Here is a 25,329-nt window from a genome sequence, read left to right as displayed (position 1 = left end):
GCTTCGTGGCATGGAGTGGATCAGTCTGTGGCACTGCTCAGGTGTTATGAGAGACCAGCCTGCTCTGATAGTGGCCTTCAGCTCTTCTGCATTCTTGGGTCTGGCATATCACATCTTCCTCTTCACAATTAAGAACAGGGATAGCATTGTCCTTAAACCAGGTACTGGTAGCTTTGGCACTGTGTGCAGGTGCCAAGTCCTGTTGGGAAATGAAATCTGCAACTCCATAAAGTTGGTCAGCAGCAGGAAGTGCTCTAAAACTTCCTGGTATACGGCTGCGTTGACCTTTGACCTCAGAAAACACAGTGGACCAACACCAGCAGATGACATGGCACCCCAAACCATCACTGACTGTGGGAACTTTACACTGGATCTCAAGCAACGTGGATTGTGTGCCTCTCCTCTCTTCCTCCAGACTCTGGGACCCTGATATCCAAGGGAAATGCAAAATTTGCTTTCATCAGAGCACATAACTTTGGACCACTCAGTCCTTTTTGTCTTTAGACGCTTCTGACGCTGTCTGTAGTTCAAGAGTGGCTTGACACAAGGAATGCGAAGCTGAAACCCATGTCTTGCATATGTCTGTGTGGCGTCTCCAGCTGCAGTCCACTCTTTGTGAATCTCCCCCACATTTTTGAATGGGTTTTATTTCACAATCCTCTCCAGGGTGCAGTTATCACTATTGCTTGTACACTTTTTTCCACCACATCTATTCCTTCCCCTTCTCCTCTCTATTAATGTGCTTGGACACAGAGCTCTGTGAACAGCCAGCCTCTTTTGCAATGAACTTTTGTGTCTTGCCCTCCTTGTGAAAGGTGTCAGTGGTCGTCTTTTGGACAACTGTCAAGTCAGCAGTCTTCCCCATGATTGTGTAGCCTACAGAACTAGACTGAGAGACCATTTAAAGTCTTTGCAGGTGTTTTGGGTTAATTAGCTGATTAGAGTGAGGCACCAGGTGTCTTCAATATTGAATCTTTTCACAATATTCTAATTTTCTGAGATATTGAATTTGGGATTTTCCTTAGATGTCAGTTATAATCATCAAAATTAAAAAAAATAAACGTCTGAAATATATCAGTCTGTAATGAATGAATGTAATATACAAGTTTCACTTTTTGAATAGAATTAGTGAAATAAATAAACTTTTTGATAATATTTTTAATTATATGACCAGCACCTGTATGAGGTTATGAGGACATCTAGTGGTCATCTGATATAATGACATCCAGAGTCACGTGTGTTTGCTTTGTTACTGAAGTCAGTTGAATAAAGTTATGTGATGGCGGAGCAACTCGGGTTCGTCTGTCCGTCTCTGTCTAAAGAACAGAACAGTATCTTCATTCGACGAGACACATACAACAGAATCACCTTTGATCTATAAATGTTCTCTATTATATATCAGTGAATAGGATTCTGTAACAGCGCTGCAGTGAGCGGATTCACTCATAACAAACTCACTCAATAGCTGTGTGTGAAATCGCTCACTCGTTTGTTCATTCTCTAATCAATTTACTAAGTTCAGAAAAATAATGCTTTATTGAATATATTATGATAAAATGTGTATTTGTTAAATTAGTTTACATCTGTTGCTCAAACTGTTGAGATCAAACTGAAATCATCAGAGATCTTCAGAATAAACTTCATCTGACTGCATCTGGACTCACACATCTTCAGCTTTAACAGAATAACCAGCAGAGGACAATAAAGACCAGTCATACTCCTTTAGTGGGAGGAGCCAAGCACATACTCTCCTTTAGTGGGAGGAGCCAAACACATACTTCCTCTGTTATACTTTCGGTTCTGTCATTACTCATGTGTCCCGGTAAACGCCCAGTGGTTTACTAAATTTAAACATCCAGAATGTAAAACTCCTGCTGAATGTTTAAAATGTACGTTTTTAAATCCTTTTAAATATAAATCTTGAATGTCGTTGTGTTATTCTACCAATCGTTGTGTTTATTTGTGAAAAAGGGTTGACTGCTAACCTGTCTACGATTTCTAATGATCTCTACGTTGATGTGAGGATTGTTTGGTTACTCTGTGTCCGTTTGTGTCCATCATGTTGACTCAGATCTCAGATGATTAAGAAACACACACACACTGATAATGTTAGTAGTCTGTGTATTGTGTGAGTTGTGTAGTGTTTGATCTCAGATCAGTGTTTTCTGTCTGTATTAATGTGTTTGTGATGTGTGTCTGTATCTGTCTCTTATTCTCATCAGGTTCAGATGCTTCAATCTTCTTCTGCTGCTGTTTTGTCAGGTTTATCACAGCGGTCAGTGTCATTTATGTTCAGAAACTCTATTTATTCTTGGTGTTCAGTGTCAGATAGAGTTATTCTAGTCAATTATTTCTCTGTTGTGTCTCTCAACTAAGACTTTTGTGAACATTTGTGGATTAATGTGGAGATTTCACTGATTTATCTGCTGTTCATTTATTAATAAACATTGTTCAGGAATTCATTACAACTGCACTCTTACATCTGATACAGCTTTATATTAATTTCATCAACATTTGAAATGTTAAAATGAGTCTCTGCTAATATTGCTCACACTTATTTCCCTCATTTATATTTTTTAATTTTTTTTTATGAATATCTTTGCTGTAATGAAGTCACTTCTTTAGTTCTGTGTTCATTATTATAAACGATTGCTGTCCTTGTTGTTAAAAGCAGGACAGAGTTGAATCTCAGGTGTTTGTAAGGTAAAGCTCTGGAAGCTCATTTAGATTCTGATGAAGCTGCTGTTTTCTGTTCATTCATGAAGCAGATCTCATCAGTCATTAGTGCTTGAGATTCAGCATTTAATGATTTTATTTCATGTAGAGACGATGAAGTAACTGAGGTTGAGAGTCTAGATGAAGAGCACAAAGACAAAATAGATCATGTCTCTGATGAGCAATGAACATCCTTAATATTTACATTCATTTCTGATCTTAAATATTAGAGAAACTCCTCCATCAGTTCACAGCTGATGAATTCACTTCCACTGCCATGAAATATATTCAGCAGAGGAGAATACAGAGAACACACAGGAACTGGAGGAACTATAATGATCTTCACTGAACACCTGAGATCCACTGGTTACTTGTGATGTGTCTTCAGTGCCGAGACGACTCTGTCACATATAACAGCTGCTGGAGAGATATGTGTGGTTAAAAATATATGATGTGTGAGCTGACATTATTAAGAGATGAAGTCTAGTAGAAAGCAGTTAGTATAATCTGAGATCATCAGAGATAATAATGATCAGCTTCATGTTGATTATCACTGATCGTTGACTCTGAGATCAGCAGAATATGAATATGATCCTCACAGTATAACAGAGTAACTGATCTCCTGATTGTTCTGTCATTTCTATGTATTTCTATGTATGTTTTGAACACATCTGTTGAAATATGTGTCAATGTGAGGAAGAGGACACACAAAGTTTCTTTCCATTTGAAACCGTGCTCGAAAAAAACAAAAACAAATTATATTGGTTCACTCCGAGCAGAATCGATATTTTAACGTTTCTGTTCTGTGTATTATTACCGTTCCGAAACCGGTTTGGGAGGAAGAAATACCGGTTAATAACGTTATTTTGAAAAAACAATATTATTTGCCTATAATTTGCCTAATATTAATAATTTAATAATAATAATAATAAAGTATAGCTTTTTCCTTATTCAAAAAAAAGGATAAAAATAGAGATCTAACGCTTACAGTTTACAGCTTGCACTAGATTTTGTCCAAATGTAAGCTAGGCCTACTCAAAAAATAAATAAAAAATCTATCAACACTTTAAAAGTTTTTTTTAAGATATTTAAAAAATGTTTACTGCATTGTAAAAAAAAAAAAAAAACACTTCTATAAGATTGCGTTTTGAGAGTAAAAAACAAAACAAAACATAAGTCGCGGCTAACATTGCATTTTATAAGCCCTATTACTTTTCCTAAATAATGAAGGCTAAAATGCCTGTAGTATAAAGCAAAATGTTTAAAAACATTATAAAAGCAGTTATTAGTTTCTCTTCAAATCAAATCCTCTAAAGTTTAGGCTATAAAAACCTCAATCCAAAAACTAATTAATGTAAGATGAAGCTGACGGCTACCTCTCTCAGAAGGAAACAAGATGCATTAAGAGCTGGGGGTGAAAACTTTAGGAATATGAAGAGCAAGGTAAATTGTACTTAATTTGTGTACCGGGAAACATACAAGTATCTTCTGTTGCTTACGAAGGGCAGAACTAAATGGAAAAAAATTATATTTAAACAAAATAAGACAAATTTGGCCATCTTCATTGTGTTCAAAAGTTTTCACCCCCCAGCTCTTAATGCATCTTGTTTCCTTCTGGAGCATCAGTGAATTTTTGAATCTTTTTAAATAGTTGTGTTTGAGTCCCTCAAATGTCCTCAGTGTGATAAGATGTATCTCAAAATCATAAAGTCACTGCTGAAAGGGTTCAAATATGTAAAGATGCTGGAAAACTGAAGAATCTGCAGGAGCTTAAAGATGTTTCTGAAGAACGCTGCTCAGTTTAACTGTTCAGAACAAACAAGGGACTCATGCACAACCATCACAAAACAGAAAGACAGCCGAGGATCATCAGGAAACAGAACACAGTATTAAGAACCAAGGGTTCCCAAACTTTTGAGGGGGTTATTTTAATAATTTCAGCATTTTTTTGTCTTGTGGAATAAATGTTAATATATTTTATGTACAATATCTTACACAGGACAGTACTAAATAAAAAATAACATTAATTTCGTATGATCTCTCTTATTTTTTGAAAATTACTCATATTTTCACAGATTCTGCAAGGGGTGCACAAACTTTCGAGTTAAGTGTGCATGATGGTGTTGACAAATGGAGCTGATAAACAAGAAGCAGCTGCCAATGAATTGGAGAGATCCAAAATGAGCTTTCAAAATACTGCAAATTCAGAAATTACTGCCGCATCAACGAAGCATTGATAGTGGACCAATACATACAGAAGAAAAACAAATGAATATACAATCTTGACACTTTGAAAAATATAAAGTAAAGAGGTCAGTGGTATAAGAGGAATGACAAATAGTTTTAAGTGCGCACACAACAAACGTTAACAGACAAGCCCCCTGAAATAGTCAGGCCTAACCTAAAGATTCATTTTGTGACAAGTTTTGTTTTTGGCTAGAAAAAGACTCAGGAAAAAACCAAGCACGTGTCAGAGCCAGCAAAAGCCATATAAAGAGTAAGTGAATACAGTGAGAAGTGCTGTTTCCCACAGTGAACCTATCGTGGTAAAGTTCTTCTATAGGGAGGTATGAGATGTGCTTTATCAACACCGCCATCATTTCACACACCACTGTGTCATGTGATACATAAATCCTGAAGCAGAAGATGCTAATATACATTTTACCATCGAGTCAGTGTTTCGTTCGTTATCTGGCTCGGCTCGGTGTTCATCTTCAGTTCTCTCTTCACATCAGTTCAGTCAGTGTACTGTTTGAGTAAATGAATTACTCCGGGATATTGGTTTGTTTGAATTCAGAGGGAGTGTCAGCCACATAAAAAAAGTGAACATCTTAAGTCATTTGTGGATTTATGCGTATGGGAGACACGAACCTTTTAAAATGGTTCAGTTTGATTTGGTGAACTGGTTCAAAAAGATCCGGTTACATCGAATGATTCATTCACGAACCGGATTTCACAAACTGCTTTGTTTTGATCTCTCTCACAACAGACACAGAAGAGAAGACAATGCTGAATAAAGTCGTAGTTTTTGCTATTTTTGGACCAAAATGTATTGCTTCAAAATATTCTAACGGACCCTCTGATGTCACATGGACTACTTTGATGATGTTTTTCTTACCTTTCTGGACCTGGACAGTAGACCGTACACACAGCTTCAATGGAGGGACTGAGAGCTCTCGGACTAAATCTAAAATATCTTAAACTGTGTTTGTTGTAATATAGTAATTTGCCAATAGGTGTCACTGTTGTATTGCCATGTAGTTGTGTCACTACAGTTCTGTTATTCTTCTTCTTCTTTGTTCATTCTTCTTCGTTGGATATAATAAAGAGCACATGCAACTTCAATAGATTATGGGCCCAGATCTTCTAAAGCAAAAAAGAGGTAGTTTTACACAATTTTTTTTTTGTGTGTGTGAAATAGACAGTGTTGTGGAACTCAAAATGGAGGATAAACTGTTTATTGAAAAGCTGAGTGGGCCAGAGAACTGGGCAACGTGGAAATTTCAAATGGAACATTTGATGAAAGCTAAAGGACTATGGGGCATGGTGATGGAGACTGACAACGTGGCAGAAGGAGCAAATGCACAGGCAAGAGCAGAATTTGAAGAACGGAAAGAAAAAGCATTTTCTGTGTTGGTGCTGAATGTGAGTACGTCTCAGTTGTACCTGATAACAAGCTGTAAGACCCCTAAGGAAGCGTGGGACACGCTAAAAGGACATTTTGAGAGAGACACTCTTGCAAACAAGCTGTTTCTGAAGAAAAAATACTTGAGATGTGAAATGAAGGAAGGAGAAAACATAACTGAACATTTGAAACGAATGAAGGAGCTAACTGACCAGCTAGGGGCAATAGGTGCGGTGATTGAAGAGGAGGACCAGATTGTAACATTGCTGGGTAGCTTGCCAGCAAGCTATGCTACAATTGTTACTGCACTGGAAACTAAGTTGGACAATTTAACACTGCAGTTTGTTCAGCAAGCATTAATAAACGAAGAACAAAAACGAGTGTCTGCTGATGGTAACTATGGCGGTGCTATGTCCAGTGGTGCTACGTCTGGAGGCGCATCAGCAATGTCAACACAAGTTCGTAGTGATATGCAGGCTAACTCCAAGGCAGTGAGAGCTGACAGATCCGGCTCGTGGAGATGTTACAAGTGTGGGAAAGAAGGACATATCAAGCGTGACTGTCCAAGTAAGAAAAAACAGACTAAAACTCACAAAGCCAAAAATGTAACATGTGAACATGATGAAGACTCGTCTGAGAGTGCCTTCGTCGCCAGTGTGGCAAATCAGGATAAGATGACACAACAGGTAGAGTGGTTGATCGACTCTGGAGCTTCAAAGCACATGACGTGTCATAAAGAAATTCTTCAAGACTACCAGAAATTTCCAAAAACACAGTCTGTGAAACTTGGTGATGGCAGAGTGGTTGACGCTCTAGGACTTGGTAATGTTAAACTGAGAATGGCATTAAAAATCAGTGATGTAAAAAATGTCACAATGTTTGATGTGCTGTATGTTCCCAAGTTATCCGGGAATCTCTTCTCAGTGGGAGCTGCTGTAAAAAAGGAAATACGGTGCAGTTCAAGAAGTCTCGCTGTTACATCCGTGATAAAAATGGAAATCTCAGAGGAATGGGAACACAAAGATCTGATGGATTGTATCAGCTGGATGTTGAGGGAAGTTCGTCCCCCTGTCACTGTGCATCAAGTGCATTAGTAGCAACCAGCTTGTGGCACCAGCGACTGGGTCACAACACTAAGTTGAAGGAACTTAAAAAACTGGTGAATGGAGTGGACTATCCTGCAGAGAAAGAAGTTCCATTCTGTGAAGCATGTGTGGAAGGCAAGCTGTCTAGAAAGCCACATAAGCCAGTGGGAGAAATCCGTTCCAAACGTAAAATACAGTTGGTTCATAGTGACGTCTGTGGCCCCATGCAGACTGAATCTATAGGTGGATCAAAGTACTTTGTGACTTTTATTGATGACTATTCTAGATGTTGCAAGGTGTACTTTATGAAACAGAAGAGTGAAGTTCTTTGCAAATTCAAGGAATTTGTGAAAATAATATCCAATGAGTGCGGACAGAAAATAGCAAGACTCAGAACGGATAATGGTGGGGAATACACATCCAAAGAATTTCAAGAATACTTGAAGGCTCAAGGTATCCACCATGAGACAACTGTACCTCACACACCTCAGCAAAATGGTGTTGCAGAAAGAAAAAATAGGACATTAATTGAAGCAGCGAGAACCATGCTCTCTCACGCTAAATTAACAAAGTCTTACTGGGCAGAGGCTGTAGCAACCGCAGCTTACATACAGAACAGACTCCCCACATCTGTTCTGAAACAAGTGACGCTCTACCAGAAATGGTGCGACAAACAGCCAAATGTGAGTCACATGAAAGTGTTTGGTTGCGTAGCTTATGCACATGTCCCAGACATTGAAAGAAGAAAACTGGACAAAAAGGCTGTGAAGCTTCGTTTCGTGGGATATGCCAACAATGCCAAGGGCTATCGCTTGTTCGACGAAGAAAAAAGAAGGATTCTAATTCGTCGGGATGTGATCTTCAACGAGTCAGATTTTGACTTGAAACAAGAAGTGGATATTTCTTGTTCGGAGAATGAAGTTATCATGAAAACTGACGAGAGAACACCAGTCGATGCTACTGTCGATGAAACTGCTAGAGAAGGTGGCAGAATCAGAAAACCACCTAAGAGATATGGCTATGATGAGTTTGCCGACCTGGTGACTGTTGATCATTATGCTACTGTTTGTTGTGTTGCAGAACCAAGCACACTGAAAGAGGCAATGATGAGTCCAAATGCAAAGGAATGGCAGGAGGCGGCTGACTTGGAATATGAATCACTGCTGGAAAATAAGACATGGGATTTAGTGAAACTACCAAAGGATCGGAAAACCATAGGATCGAGATGGGTGTTTAAAGTCAAGCATCATAGTGATGGACGAGTGGAGAGATACAAGTGCAGACTTGTGGCTAAGGGTTACTCACAGAAGTATGGGGCTGACTACGATGAAACTTTTTCACCCGTGGTACGTTTTAGCTCAATTCGTACGTTGCTGTCCTTTGCCGTCCAGAATAACATGCATGTGCATCAGATGGATGTGGTAACCGCATTTCTAAATGGACACCTGGATGAGGAAATCTATATGGAGCAACCAGAGGGATACATCAGACCAGGAGAGGAAAGTTTGGTGTGCAAGCTGAAGAAGTCAATATATGGACTGAAGCAGTCCCCTCGCTGCTGGAGCAAAACTTTCACAGAGTTCATGAAGAACATTGGATTCAAACAGAGTACATCAGACCCATGTGTGTTCGTGAGATCTCGACAGGAGCTGGAGATATTAGCTGTGTATGTTGATGATCTAATTCTGATCACAGAGTCGATGGAAAGCATGGAAGAGCTGAAACTCGCTCTTAAGAAGCGCTACAAGATGAAGGACATGAGAGAACTGTCCTATATCTTGGGAATCTCTGTCATCCAAGACAAAGACAAAAACTGTGTGTTTCTTCATCAGAAGCATTACATTGAAGCCGTTCTTCAGAAGTATGGTATGCATGATGCAAACCCTGTTGCAACTCCAGCTGATGCAAATGTAAAGCTAAAAAGGGACGATGGTGTCAGCAAGCCTGTGAACCCAAGTACTTACCAGTCTATGGTTGGTAGTCTACTGTATGCTGCGATGGCCACATGGCCTGACATAGCACAAGCTGTGAGCGTTGTGTCAAAGTTCAATGCAAATCCAAATGTTTCACATCTGACTGCAGTGAAGAGAGTTCTACGGTACTTGAAGGGTACACTGAATCTCGCTCTCAAGTATGAGCGGTCAGAGTCTGGAACTTTGGTCGGTTTCTCAGATGCTGACTGGGCAGGAGACCAGGACGATCGTCGCTCTACAACCGGAAATGTGTTCTTACTGGGTGGAGGAGCGGTGAGTTGGCTCAGCAAGAAACAGTCAACTGTTGCTCTTTCAACAGCGGAGGCTGAGTATGTTGCACTTAGCCAAGCAGCTCAGGAATGTACCTGGCTTAGACGACTACTGAGTGATCTTGGAATGGATGTTACTCCTGTGGTCATCCTGGAGGACAACCAAGGAGCCATTGCAATCGCAAAGAATCCAGTTGATCATTCAAGAACCAAGCACATTGACATTCGCTACCATTACATTCGTGAATGTGTGCAAAATGGACAAATACAACTGCAATATTGTCCCACAGATGACATGAAGGCTGACATCTTGACCAAGCCATTGGTGAGGCAGAAGTTTGAGTATCTTAGGAGTGAGATTGGACTTTGTTTCATTTAATTCTGTTTAGTCTGATCTTAAAAGGGCTAGAATGTGTTTAGTGTTAAATATGTTAAATATGTTACGATGTAAACCGGTATAACATGGCATAAGATGTTTTTTTTGTTAATATAATTTACTAAGAAATGGCTTAGTCCTATTGTAAAATTAAGTGGGAGTGTTGTAATATAGTAATTTGCCAATAGGTGTCACTGTTGTATTGCCATGTAGTTGTGTCACTACAGTTCTGTTATTCTTCTTCTTCTTTGTTCATTCTTCTTCGTTGGATATAATAAAGAGCACATGCAATTCAATAGTGTTCAGAAGATGAACTGAGGTCTCAGTGGTTTGGAACGACATGAGGGTTATTAATGACATAATTTTGATTTTTGGCTGAGCTAACCCTTTAACTATTTATTTAGCATACAACAGTTTACATGGAAATGGTAATAAACATATTTTTGCGATCTTGGAGAGTCTGAAATAGATGTTGCCCAATCAGGACAGTTAAAATGTACACATCATAATTTATTCTTAACTAATTATATACAGTACAGATTTAAAGGTCCCCTTCTTCGTGATCCCATGTTTTAGACTTTAGTTAGTGTGTAATGTTGTTGTTAGAATATAAATAATATCTGTAAAGTTCTAAAGCTCAAAGGTCAATGCCAAGCGAGATATTTTATTTAACAGAATTCGCCTACATCGAACGACCCGTTTGGACTACAGCCCTCTAGTTCCTGCAGTAATGACATCACTAAAACAGTTTTTTGACTAAGCTCCGCCCACATGAATACACAAACAGGGGGCGTGGCCTTGTTGCGCTCCTAGGGAGAAGAAGGAAGAGCTGTTTGTTTTTGTCGCCATGTCGTTGAAACGCTGTTTTTTTCATCTCTGAGTCCAATCATCTTTGTTTGGGCTTCCCACGGACACTGTACTTGGAGATTAATGGTTACAATTTATGTTTAACTCGGTTCCCGAAAATTATAATCCACATGTAAAACTTTGTTCAGCACATTTTGCTGAGGACAGCTTCCTCAATCTCAATCAGTTTAATGCTGGATTCGCACAAAGATTATTCTTGAAAGATGGAGCAGTTCCCTCTTTGTCTGGAGAAGGCGTTGTTTATGGACCACAACTGGTAAGTGTATTTTATTATTTAAGTTGGTGCGTTTAACAGTTTCTGTAACTTATTACACAAAGGGCAACGCTGTTTAGCTTTGTTAACTAGATGTTAGGGCTGTGCAAAAAAACAAATGCGGTTTTCATGCGCATCTCGTCAGTAAAAACGCTCCTGTGATTATAAGTACATCTCCAGTACGTGCGTTCTAGCCCAATCACGTCACCAGGAGGGCAGCCTGCTCTCAGCTGCTGTCAAATCACAACACAGGTACCGCTGGCCCAATCAGAACTCGTCACGTATTTCTGAAGGAGAGGCTTTATTGAACAAGGAAGTCATCAGCCCGTTTTTGTGACAGTGAAAACAGCGGTATACAGATAGGTGAACTGTGCGAAAAATACTGTGTTTTTTTACACGCGAAACATGAACACATGTTATATTGCACATTGTAAACACAATCAAAGCTTCAAAAAAGCGCGTAAAACGGGACCTTTAAAGACATAAAGCTTTATTTGCAAGATTGCAAGTTAAGCTTTTCATTTCATTATAGAGCAATATTAACAACATGAATGTATTATTCATTGTATTCAAATCCATTTCTGATACTAATACGTTTATTAGTCTTTATTAAATCCTGAATAATAATGTTCATGAAGAAATAAGCTATATTTTGTGTTGGATCAGTTATCTGTGTCATCAGCGTGCAGCACCTAAACAGTTTAAATATATCGCTTATCCTGCCCCAAAAGACCGTAAACACTGCAGATAACACCTGAAATAAACATAAATTTACATACACATAACATTAAAACTAATTCCATTTGACTGATCTGCTTGCAATCAAGTTATTTTAGGACAGCGGTTTGCATGTGACTGAATGGTGCTCTCTGTCGGTAGGGGTTAATAAGGTGGCGGACCGAACACTTCCGGCAGCTTCACTGTCTACTGGCAGTGAGCGATCCAGTCATATATAGATCAGTGGTCCAGACACATTCATTAAAGGGATAGTTCAACCAAAAATGAAAATTATGTCATCTTTTACTGACCCACAAGTTGTTCCAAACCTGCAGGAGTTTTTTTTCAATGGGGACCAGAAGTCTCACAGTGGGGACCAGAAACAGTTTGGTTAACTACAATATTTAAAAGATCTTTTGTGTTCTACAGATCAAAGAAACTCCTACAGGCTTAGAACAACTTGAGTCAAGTCAAGTCACCTTTATTTATATAGCGCTTTAAACAGAAAAGATTGCCTCAAAGCAACTGAACAACATTCATTTGGAAAACAGTGTGTCAATAATGCAAAATGATAGTTGAAGGCAGTTCATCATTGAATTCAGTGATGCCATCTCTGTTCAGTTTAAATGGTGTCTGTGCAATCATTTGCAATCAAGTCAACGATATCGCTGTAGATGAGGGTAAATAAATGATGTCATGATTTTCATTATTGGCTGAACTATCTCTTTAAGCGTGCTATACACTACGGAACCTTTGGTTAACTCATATCATTTAAAATTACTATCAAACAGTCTTCTGTGCTTCAAAACACTGCACACTATGATTTACTTAACACTACATTGAATCCAAAACACTCATATACTGTTTGCTTCATGCTTCAGAATATGTCCAGACACATTCATTAAGGGGTAGTTCACCTCAAAATGAAAATTATGTGACCCACAAGTTGTTCAAAACTTGCAGGAGTTTCTTTCTTCTGCTAAACACACAAAAAAAGATCTGAAGAACATGGGTAACCCAACGGTTTCTGGTCCCCTTTAGGGCTGTCACTGGGGTTATGTTTGTTTTCTTCTAAAAGAGAAGAAAAGTAATCAGATCTAGCAGTTTTTAATGCTTTTCTGTAGGATAGGTTACTTTCCCGCCAAGCAATACGAAATACCTCTAGTTTTGTTTTCCTCCAGCTGCGCTCCATTTTTCGGTCTGCTCTCTTTAGGGTGCGAGTATGCTCATTATACCATGGTGTCAAACTGTTTTCATTAACCTTCCTTAAGCGTAAAGGAGCAACTGTATTTAAATTGCTAGAAAAGAGAGAGTCCATAGTTTCTGTTACATCATCAAGTTGTTCTGAGGTTTTGGATATGCTAAGGAATTCGGATACATCAGGAAGATAACTTACAAAGCAGTCTTTTGTGGTAGAAGTGATGGTTCTTCGATACTTGTAACAAGAAGAAGAATTGACAATTTTGGCTATATGAAGTTTGCACAGAACTCAATAATGATCTGAGATATCATCACTTAAAGTCAAACATAATCAGTTAAGAGTTTTAACTCAGACTCATTCTTATGGAAAACTGTACCAAATCTATTAAAAGTCTGAATTTATCGTTTAAATATCAGTGCAGTTATAATACACACATATTTACCATAACTTTAGTCACAATTCCTGCTAATGGTCTTCAGTGTTCATAATCTGAGCGTAGATCCTAGAAATGTAATACAGAAATATTGAGCTAAAAGAATAAGACACAGTAAAGATGTAAACCAATTAAATAACCAATAAAATAAATAATCAATCAGATTCCTCTGGAGGTTTGTCCAGGAGTCTGAACACTGTCAGATGCTCCGCTTGGATGTCCTTGTCAGAGGGTTTGGTGAAACACATGCTCATGCTGCACTATATCTACATCAGTCTCATCTGTGATACAGTTTTGATTTCTATGCTTTAACACATGCAGAACATTTATCATGCAAGTTTTCGTTTTTGAATATAGATCCAACTTTTGTGTTTTGTGTTGTTATAACAGTGTTTTGTTTGTTTGTGTAAAACTAAACCTAGTGAAGGATTGTCTGTCTCTGCTGTATGAACATTACTGTGGATACGATTATGATTGTGATTATAATTTTTACAGTGAGATTATTAATATAAATGTTTAGTTGTTCTACCATGATTACTCGGATCGGTGAAGGAAAAATAACTTCTAAGAAGACTAAATATGCTCTCTATGTTATTGTATCTGTCCCTATCCAAATAAACTTAAATAAATAAATAAAAATAGAAGCTCTTGCTTGTGTTTTGGGACTTTGGGTTTAACTGAATGTGGACGATTCTCAATCTGAGGAATACACTTTAGTAATGCAGAAAAATTTATTATTAAACAATTATTTAAAAAGTTATTCATGATAAAGATAAATGTTGACACTGTGTCTGTAAAATATTGTATATGTTATGCATATATGAGTTTATGAGGACATCTAGTGGTCATCTGATATAATGACATCCAGAGTCACGTGTGTATGCTTTGTTACTGAAGTCAGTTGAATGAAGTTATGTGATGGCGGAGCAGCTCGGGTTCGTCTCTCCGTCTCTGTCTAAAGAACAGAACAGTGTCTTCATTCGACGAGACACATACAACAGAATCACCTCTGATCTATAAATGTTCTCTATTATATATCAGTGAATAGGATTCTGTAACAGCGCTGCAGTGAGCGGATTCACTCACAACAAACTCACTCACAAATCGCTCACTCGTTCATTCATTCACTAATCCCTAAATAGTCTACGACAGCTGAGAAGATATCAGGAAGGAGTGAACAAATAAGTGAACATGGGCCTGTAGCATGAAGCTGCAGAAAAATTCAGTTCAGTAGATAAACAGTTAATGGATTTGCATTTTTTGTGTGTGTAAATCTGCCGTGAAAGAGTATATATAAAACTATTTTTGTAAGAATTTTTTTTCTTGGTGTGGATTTGTATTTATGTATGAATTAAATAGTTTTACTATTTTCTTTTCCAAGTTCAGAAAAATAATGCTTTATTGAATATATTATGATAAAATGTGTATTTGTTAAATTAGTTTACATCTGCTGCTCAGACTGTTGAGATCAGACTGAAATCATCAGAGAACTTCTTCAGCTGACTTTATCCGGACTCTGTTTTTAACCAAATTTCTGTGTAAGATATGATCTCACATCTTCTGAGATCTCAATCTGCTTTGACAAAATAACGAGCAAATGAGCAAAAAGACCAGTCAAACTCTCCTTTAGTGGGAGGAGCCAAATAAATTCCTCTGAAAAATCCCTGATGCTTTCGGTTTTGTCCATCATATCTCACCAAACGTGCCGTGGTGTACGAAATTTAATCTGTGTCAGCCAGACTGAAAAACCCATGCAGAACTTGTAACAATGTAAGTTTTTTTTAAATCATTTTAAATATAAAGTCTGTATGTCTTTGTGTTATTATAACAATGGTTGTGCTTATTTGTGGAAACGGGTTGTTAATGATGCTATTGATGCAAAGAAAATGAGCGAACATGTTTAACATTATTCTGATGAACAAAGATTATGATGATGGGTTTTATTATGTGGTCATCAATGTAATTATTAAAATGTTCTACATTGATTACCCACCTAGAAATGTTTAATGTTCTAGGAATGTTTTCAGCGGCTAGTTTTGTTGTAGTTCCCAGAATGTTCTGCTAAAAGTTAGGATAGCATTCTCTAAAAACATTCTGAAAATGTCTATTGATAACATTGTTACAACTTTATCCTCTAACATTCTAAAGCTTCCCATCACACTAGATCTGGACTGACATTGCTCAGAAGTCAGATGTGGGTTGAAAGTGAAAACCCAACCTCTGATTGATGTTCAAAAACAGTATTACCAACTTCACTTATTATAAACAAGATTTATTTCTGCCATAAATGTAAAACAAAAGAAGTTATTATTGAGATTAACAGAGGTGTTGATGGTTTATTGAAAATAATAGTTCACCATTATGGTGATCAGTACTCTCACGCAGTATTAGTCTTTTCAGTGTTACTGTTCATTTAACTGCTCTAACTATATTTGTTATAGCAAACAGTGAGAGAAAGATGTCATCAGGTGATGTTGATTACTTGCTGATATTAGAACTTTCTTCATGTAGTAATCTGGTCAACTGGTTTTATCTGGAGTTGAATCTATGATATTAATTTAATATTAGTGACTATAGCAGATGCAGTGCATAAGATCCTACAAATTTATGTCATGTTTTGTCGGGGTATCCAGACCACATATGTGATGATGTATTAATTATTAGCAAGCAACCAACACCATCAAACCACATGTTCTCTTGCTGTTTTTGCCATAATAAAGATAACAGCACTTAAAGAACAACACTGACAAGTCAAGTATCAAATTGTACAACTAATGCCAACACTTACCACCATTATAGAGACATCAAACCAAACTTACTTTTAAACAGACATCAACATCACCATCTAAATTAAGCTTAAATCTTAATTAGAATGTTAGGGGATAATGTTCTAATAATGTTATTGATAAAAAAATTTAGAATGTTTTTAGAGAATGTTATCCTATCTTTTGAGAGAACGGTCTGGGAACAAAAATAAAACTACCCACTAAAAACATTTTACAACAATCTATTAGAATGTTCTTAGAACATTTTTAGAACAAAAAAATTCTAGCTGGGTATTCAATGCAATCAAATGATTTCTGCTCGATGTGAGGATTGCTTGGTTACTCTGTGTCTGTTTGTGTCCATCATTTTGACTCAATGATTAAGAAACACACACACACACACACACACACACACACACACACACATACACACACACACACACACACACACACACACACACACACACACATATATATATATATATATATATATATATATATATATATATATATATATATATATATATATACTTATAATATTTATAACACCAAATATTCAAATTATAGATTGATGATTCTTTTTGATTATTTTTTTCATTTTCAAGATCCACGTGTTAAATACTTAAATACTGCTAATGTTAGTAGTCTGTGTATTGTGTGAGCTGTGTAGTGTTTTCTCTCTCAGATCAGTGTTTTCTGTCTGTATTAATGTGTTTGTGATGTGTGTCTGTATCTGTCTCTTATTCTCATCAGGTTCAGATGCTTCAATCTTCTTCTGCTGCTGGTTTGTCTGGTTTTTCACAGCGGTCAGTGTCATTTATGTTCAGAAACTCTATTTATTCTTGGTGTTCAGTGTCAGATAGAGTTATTCTAGTCAATTATTTCTCTGTTGTGTCTCTCAACCAAGACTTTTGTTAACATTTGTGGATTAATGTGGAGATTTCACTGATTTATCTGCTGTTCATTTATTAATAAACATTGTTCAGGAATTCATTACAACTGCTCTCTTACATCTGATAAAGCTTTATATTATTTTTATCATAAATTAATTTGTACAAATTTTTTTATGAATATCTTTGCTGTAATGAAGTCTCTTCTTTAGTTCTGTGTTCATTATTATAAACGATTGCTGTTGTTTTTGTTAAAAGCAGGAAGAGTTGAATCTCAGGTGTTTGTAAGGTAAAGCTCTGGGAGCTCATTTAGATTCTGATGAAGCTGCTGTTTTCTGTTCATTCATGAAGCAGATCTCATTAGTCATTAGTGCTTGAGATTCAGCATTTAATGATTTTATTTCATGTAGAGAAGATGAAGTAACTTGAGGTTGAGAGTCTAGATGAAGAGCACAAAGACAAAATAGATCATGTCTCTGATGAGCAATGAACATCCTTAATATTTACATTCATTTCTGATCTTAAATATTAGAGAAACTCCTCCATCAGTTCACAGCTGATGAATCCACTTCCACTGACATGAAATATCTGCAGCAGAAGAGAATACAGCTGACTTAACTCTATTAAAATATTTTATAATAACATTAATTACAGAGAATAGACAGAAACACATTTATTTTTCAGTATTGATACTTTATAATGATGTAATATTCACTTTATTTACAGAAACCTCCTCTATATCTGTGTCAGGAGAAAAGGGAGGAAACATCAGACTCAGATGTGAACATGAGGACGATAATATTGTTCAGATTGATTTATTCAAGCTGTCAGACAACATATCAAGATTCATATCTGTGTGTGAGACTGAAGAATGTAGTGGAAGAGTGTTTAAAGAAGGAAACTGTGACGTCGTCATCAAGAATCTGATCTTCAGTGATGCTGGGAAATACACTTTGGATATCTATTACGATAATGATCAGACAGAGCTGGAGCCAAATAATGATCGGACAGTGCCGAGGGAACAAAAGAAGTGGACGTACCAACTTCATATTCATGGTGAAGACTAAACCGATCAAACATCAGCATCTGCTTCTTTAAATGATTACATCTGGTCACCAATCATAAATCTGTGTTTATGGTCTTGATTGATTGACAGCATTATAATAATGATTAATATCTTTCTGTTTCTCCTCAGATGAGATTTCTGTGAAAACAGGCGAGGAGCTAAAGATGTCTGTTCTGGTGTCTGATGCTGATAAAGTGAAGACAAACTCTAGTGGAGAGTGGAAGGAGGTTTGGACGAGAGATCACGGGGTTCAGAGCGACCGAATGAATGATGATAATGATGGAAACCTGATCATTAAATCATTTCTGGACAGTGATGCAGGAACATACAGAGTTCTGGACACTGAAGGAGAAATCTTGATCACAGTCACAATCACAGGTGAGAAACTCAGATATGAGGAAATATTATTTATAAAGCATTTGGACAGCTGAGGTTTATTCATAATGATCTGAACATTAACAGAAATATTGATGTTAAACTGTGTTACTTGTCTTTCAGCATCTGGTACAGAATTACTGGAAAAACACAAAAATGACACTGGACAACACAGTAAGTTACACAGACATTGAGAGCTTTACAAAATCATCAAGCAAGTTTAATAATGAAAAAATGAGTTTATATATATATATATATATATGCTCTCTTCCCATCTTCCTCTCTTCCATCTGTAGAGAACTGGATTGTACCAGTTGTCGTGTGTTTGCTGATTCTGGCTGTGATTGTGATTTCTGTCTTCATATGGAGACGTCAGCACAGAGATCACACACAGGTTCAGGAGAATACAGAGAACACACAAGAACTGGAGAAACTATAATGATCTTCACTGAACACCTGAGATCCACTGGTTACTTGTGATGTGTCTTCAGTGCCAAGACGACTCTGTCACATATAACAGCTGCTGGAGAGATATGTGTGGTTAAAAATATATGATGTGTGAGCTGACATTATTAAGAGATGAAGTCTAGTAGAAAGCAGTTAGTATTATCTGAGATCATCAGAGATAAAGATGATCATCTTCATGTTGATTAGCACTGATCGTTGACTCTGAGATCAGCAGAATATGATCCTCACAGTATAACAGAGTAACTGATCTCCTGATTGTTCTGTCATTTCTATGTATTTCTATGTATGTTTTGAACACATCTGTTGAAATATGTGTCAATGTGAGGAAGAGGACAAAGTTTCTTTCCATTTGAAACATCTTCAGAGTTTTCTCTTGCTTCTGTTGTCTGTTACTATTCTTTGTGTCATAGTTCAATTAGGACATTTAAGTCATTTTTATAAACATGCCTCAGAAAAAACATTACTGGTGTACTTTTTGAGACAAAACAAAGGCACTGATATATTTCAAGATCAGTTCAGTGTACGTTTCTTTCAGCTGAAACAGCTCAGAATTACACTTTAGTCCAGGACTAGTCTTAAGTCTCGTCTGTGAATCCAGAGGAGTGTGTGTTAATGTGACACTGATGTATAACTGTGTTCTGTGTAATGTCACATACACTATTTCGATTCAGGTTACAACATGTGAACCAAGAAGAGACATGATTTATATTTGTACATTTTTGTAAAGTGCTTTTATGTAATACAATAAACATTAATAATGAATCAAAAGCATCTTCAGGATGCTGTTCATAGAGTTTACAGTATGTTGTATGAAACCTGGAAAATTTACATCTGTACTTTTGTCAAATGTCTTACTAATAAACCACATTCAGTATTAAAAACTAAACAAGACAATCATGAGGATTTTTAATAGATATTTTGACATAGATTTAACACTTGATCTGATATAGAGACTATTACTCAGTGCTTTATTATTGGATCTGTATTGTGTTTTAAACTCTGAACACTGAAGTGAATGATATTAATATTAACATGATCTGTGCAGCTCTAACAGCTGATCTGAGATCAGATTCACACCGTCATGAAGCTGTCAGAGAGACAAGAGTTCATTAATGTTCTGTTAATAACCAGAAGAGGACAATAATACATGAATCTCCATATTCTCATTTCTGTGAGCTCATCTGTGTGTGACACTTTTGATTTATTTTTACTTGTATCTCACTAAACATGCTGTGGCTTGCATTATTTTAACACCTTTTTACCACGTTTTCATGGTTTAAAATATAAATCCAGCTGTGTGCTCTTGTGTTTTATCCCATATGGCAAAAAAAAAAAAGAAAAGGAAAAAAAAAAAGAGACAATCTTTATGATCAACATATATCTTAAATAAATGCCAAAACTATGTGTTAAACAGTGAAGCTCAATGAAATATATTTTTGACAAAGAATAGAATATATATTTAGTTTACCTCATATAACAAAATGTATTTTGGGGATTAGAAAACTGAAATCCAGTATTGAAGTTGACTCTGTTTAAGCCAAATAGCATAGAGATCAAAACTATAATAATGCTTATTTTATAAGATTAGTTATATTATTGTTTATATTATTATATTATTTCATAAGCTTTTAAAAAATATTGTTATTCTAATGTGTTATATGTTCATATTAATAACAAATACAATTTTTCTTCAAATTTGAAAGCTCTAAAGATGATATTCAGCAGAGCCAAACAGAAGAAACACAATGTTTGATGGACTTTCTTGTCTCATTGTTTGTCCTTCTGACTGTGAAAGTGAAGTTTCTGATTTATAGATATATGTGGTTATAGTCTCATGGTATTGTGTTCTGGTGTCTGCAGTTATAAAGAAAAAAAAATGCAATCATCACACTTCTGAAAGTTTCAACAGGAGACTGAAGCATTACATGTTAACATCAGACTAATATATTAGAATTGTGATCTGTGTAAAGTTATATTTACTCATTTAACTAATGTTATGACGTGTTAAACATGAAGAGATGCACTTTGTGAAGCACTTTTTTTTAATAAAGGACTGTCAAAACTATTAAACAAAAGCAAGTCCATCAAACCTGGAATATCTACATCTGGACTCACACTGTTTTGTTGGCCAAGAGAATAAATTAATAGAGCACATGTTTCAAATAAAAACGTTAGGGAACATTCATTCTGATGTAACAAATCAAAGGAAGGATGAAACTCTGATAAAGAAACTATTATTGAGTGATTTATTTTGCTCTGGAGAGGAAGTGGAAAGATTTTGTGGTTTAGTGTCTCTGCATTTTGGTCTAATTATACAGTTTAAACTTCTACATGTTTTAAACAGAAGCAGAATGAAGGAATGACATGTTTCTGTGTTGTGATTCCAGTCATGTGACCATTTCAGCTCTAACAACTGATAAACTGATATGATTTCTCCTGGTTGGAAGAAACTTGAAGTTTCATGTACTTTCACTTTTGTCTGGTTAAATGTGCGGTGGTTTACATCAGAACAAATGATTCATTGTGAACTTTTAACATTAAAGTTGTTGTGTTTTTCAGTCTAAAGTTAACCTGTGGTTTTGTGTTATTATATCAATAGTTTTCTTTCTGTTTGGGTAAAACTAAATCTGCTAGTGATGCTGAGGAAATGAGTCAACATGTTGCATCATGTGTGATTATAATGAAGATTTCGATTTTTCCTCAAAAGTGCTGCAGAGTTTAGCTCTAACCCTGGTCAAACTCATCTGTGATTGTCCAATGCTCCTGAAGAAACTGATTAGCATTGATTAGCATGCTCAGGTGTGTTTGATTAGAGTTAGAGCTGAATTTAATTACAATTACTTACGTTAATAGTTCAGATGAGAGGACTGGTGGGTAACAGTAAAAATAACTGAATAAACTTTGTGTTCATTGGGTGCTTGAGTTTGACTGGTCATTCTGGGTCTGAGAATTACACTGAAATCATTTATTAAACAAAATATACAGATTATAGTATGATGTTTCTTATTGGAGTTTTTTTCATGTTCAATATCCAACTGTTAAATCTTTAAATCAAACTGAAACAGAAGGTTTATTCTCTGTATTGTGTCAGTTCTGAAGTATCTGATCTCTCAGATCAGTATTTTATTAACATCTGTGTAAATTAAAAGGTTACTGATGTAATTTGTCTTCAGCACCAACAGAATTATGTCAGTATAATTCTATATCATTTCAATGATGTGTGATCTGAGTGGCAATATTGAATATCTCATTTACATTGCAAAACAAAAACAAAAAACAAATCAAAGACACATCTTAAGAGTGCACTGCGTGATGAAGTCTAGTAGAATGCAGTTGGAATGACTCCAATATTTAATATAGAGGGCCAAACAACAATATTTAAATATATATACACATACACACCCATGCTGGGTTGTTTACTTATTAATTACACAATCATATATATATATATAAATTAAGTACTTTTTACATCTTAAAATACTCATAATCAGGCTAGTGATTTTTTTTGTATTGATTAAATAATTACATATAATTCACAAAATAGCAATAAAGTATTCATAATTTATTGATTCTCCCCAATTCTTTTTCATCTTTTACATTTTTCTATTCTGAAATAGCCTGCAATTTACATTCAGAAAGTTTTTTGTGGTTTTGTGGATATTCACATTAAAAACCAGTAAGTATAATAATTATATATTTTATTGTAATATAAGTCAGGTGTCTATAATTACACAGAAAATTTAGATGTAAAAAGTTAATTCAGGAACACGTTTGCATGTTCACGGTACTCTGACATTGGTTAATGGTCACATTACATGCAAACAAATAAAATATTTCATATTTTGAGTGTTGTTATTTTTTAATTTTAAATTGTTATGATTTAATTAATTATTAACTATGTATTCAACTAAAAAAACACCATACAGTTAATTTAAGAGACTAAGAGACTTCATTTGCTTTAAAAGTTTTGAGAATCTCTTCTCATCACTGATGTGCTGAAAGATAAAAGTGACTGGGACTTGTACCGAACTGCAGCGTCAGCTTCCTGTCTCACATTTTCTCAGAAAACAATCACTTCCTCCTTCAGTAAAAAAAAAAAAAAAAAAAAACAAAAAAAAGCATATTACAATTCTGTCAGGATCTTTGACCGTCTGTGTCTCATTTTGCCCAGTTTCTGTTCCTTTATCTGGTCATGTTCCTTAATTAGTCTGATTTGTCATCCTGTCCACCTGTGTGTCCCTGATCATCACCTGTCAGGATCCTGCCCTGACAGTCTTGTCTGTACTGTCTTTGTTCAATGTGTCTTTGTTTATTTTGTGCCTGAGCACATGGTTGTGTCTCTTGTGTCTACCACGTGCTCCTCTTGTCCCACCTCCTTGTTTTCCCTGGTCACGCCCTCTTGTTTAGTCCCCATTAGTCAGAGTGTTGTCACCTGTTTCTCATGTCTCTGTATGCTCTTATTGTGATCACTTCCCTCCTGTGTTTGCCGGTTCGTTTTGTGTGTGAGTTAGTGTCTGCTTAGCGTGCTAGCTGTTCTAAACTAATAGTGTTTTTCCCTTGTCAGTTTAAGTCTGGTATTTGTTAGTTTATTGTTAAGTTTATCTTGTCACTGTTTATTCTAGTCTAGTTTAAGTGTTTCTTTTTGTTTGGATCTCACTTTTAATTTGACTTAAGTTTGACTTGTTCTTTAAAGTATTTATTTTCCCCTTTTGAGTTATTTTCTTGGTTAGTCTTCCAGTTATTTCTAGAACTTTGTTTTGTATTTGTTTCTTTACCTTTTTAGTTTACTTTGGTTATTTCCCTAGTTAATCTGGTTTCTAGGTCATAGCACCCTTGTCTGATTTTTGCCCTTGTATTATTATTTTTATTATTATTATTATTATTATTATTATTATTATAATAGTTGTAGTTGTTGTTCTCATGTTGTCTTAAGTCTTGTCTAGTGTTTTGTGAGTTCTGTTTGTTCCTGTCTTGCCCGCTGCCTTCTCCCTGGCTACTGGGTCTCCCTGCCTGGAGGTCTGACGTGGGTGGCTATACCTCTATAGTCAAGTGCCCTTGGTTCCTGGTGTTGTGGTCTGGTCCCTTGCACAGCCTCCTCTAAAGTCCTGCACTCGGTTGTCACCCAGAGCCCCCCTCGGCGGTCATCCCCCCCCAACTGCCTGCTCCACTGTCTACCCATCTACCCAATCCTACTGTCTGGACTGTTCAAACCACTCCCTCCAATCGTGCTTTGTCTTTTGTCAATAAACGTTCCTTGTTCACTCTGCATCTGGGTCCTCTCCCTCAGTAACCCTGACATCACCTGTATAAAGGTCCTAGTCTGTTCAGTCTGTGTTTGTCGGTCCAGGAGTTGTGGGCGGTTGGCAACAGCTAGACTGTGACTGGGCAGGAGATGGCGGAAGGAAATGAGGGGACAGGAAGTGAGATGGGATTTGAAGAAGAAGGCGGGAGAGATAGAAATGTTTGGAATGTTATGCGGTCAAGAAAATGGAAAAAAAAAGGAGAAAGCAGCATCTCATATAGATGAAACAGATAGTGAACAAAGTGTGACAATAGCAAATAAACAACAAGAGGAAAAATATAAAGTGATCATGAAACGATCTCAGGAGGGGTCATCGTTTGGTGAGTGGAATCAGATTCAGTTAAAGTCGATAAACAAATTGTTAGGCGAGGTTAAAAATGCAAAAGTATTAAGAAGTGGAGCACTGCTGATTTTTTGTAGGAATAAAACGCAACAAGAGAAAGCCATAGAACTGAACAGAATAGATGGCAAGAGAATAAAGTGCATCTTGACTGGAAACAAGGCGTTGATTCAAAGGGTTATCACAGGAATACCGATAAATGTTGCAGAAGACCAAATCAGAGACAATGTAACAGGGGCAAAAGTGCTGGAGATAAAACGCCTTAGAACAACCAGAAAAGGGGAGAAGTGCAATAGCCTGTCTGTAATGATTAAGTTTGATGAAGCAAAACTTCCAAGTAAGATATATATAGGCTACATGAGCTATGAGGTCAGGCCATACATCCCTCCCCCACTGAGATGTTTTAAGTGCCAAAGATACGGTCATGTAGCAGCAGTGTGTAAAGGTAAACAAAGATGCGGTAGGTGTTCAGGCGAGCATGAGTATGGGGAATGTGGAGAAGGAGTAAAGCTGAAATGCTGTAACTGTGGAGTGGAGCACAGTTCAGCGTACCGTGGATGTGAAGCTAGCAAGAGGGCAATGGAGGAGCAGTGAGTGAGATCGCTGCAA

At 36.6% G+C, this 25,329-nt stretch overlaps 2 protein-coding genes across 4 annotated transcripts in view; both read left to right on the top strand.

The window, feature by feature from the left end:
• The window catches only part of LOC127935359 (uncharacterized), a 103,676-nt gene extending 83,712 nt beyond the window's left edge, over window positions 1–19,964 (top strand). Inside the window, exon 7 of the transcript XR_008148071.1 lies at window positions 19,750–19,964. The gene's annotated coding sequence lies outside the window, so the exon portion shown is untranslated. The remainder of the gene's footprint in view (window positions 1–19,749) is intronic.
• LOC127935356 (uncharacterized) lies at window positions 1,809–19,752 on the top strand. 3 transcript variants are annotated; one of them, XM_052533154.1, is made up of 6 exons: window positions 1,809–1,889; window positions 2,223–2,275; window positions 17,896–18,225; window positions 18,365–18,613; window positions 18,734–18,784; window positions 18,907–19,752. In XM_052533154.1, exons 1-6 carry the CDS (start codon window positions 1,879–1,881, stop codon window positions 19,047–19,049), a joined length of 837 nt encoding a protein of 278 aa, XP_052389114.1. In that variant the 5' UTR covers window positions 1,809–1,878; the 3' UTR covers window positions 19,050–19,752. The 3 variants fall into 3 exon arrangements, with proteins under 3 accessions (XP_052389114.1, XP_052389115.1, XP_052389113.1); XM_052533155.1 differs by lacking the exon at window positions 1,809–1,889 and adding an exon at window positions 1,987–2,018 and having other exon boundaries at window positions 18,365–18,606; window positions 18,733–18,784; XM_052533153.1 differs by lacking the exon at window positions 1,809–1,889 and adding an exon at window positions 1,987–2,018.
• Window positions 19,965–25,329: the final 5,365 nt, after the last annotated feature.

The sequence above is a fragment of the Carassius gibelio genome, chromosome A19 (assembly GCF_023724105.1).
Source record: "Carassius gibelio isolate Cgi1373 ecotype wild population from Czech Republic chromosome A19, carGib1.2-hapl.c, whole genome shotgun sequence".
Lineage (NCBI taxonomy): Eukaryota > Metazoa > Chordata > Actinopteri > Cypriniformes > Cyprinidae > Carassius > Carassius gibelio.
Note: the sequence above shows the minus strand (reverse complement) of the source record. Positions and strands in the feature narration are given on the sequence as shown.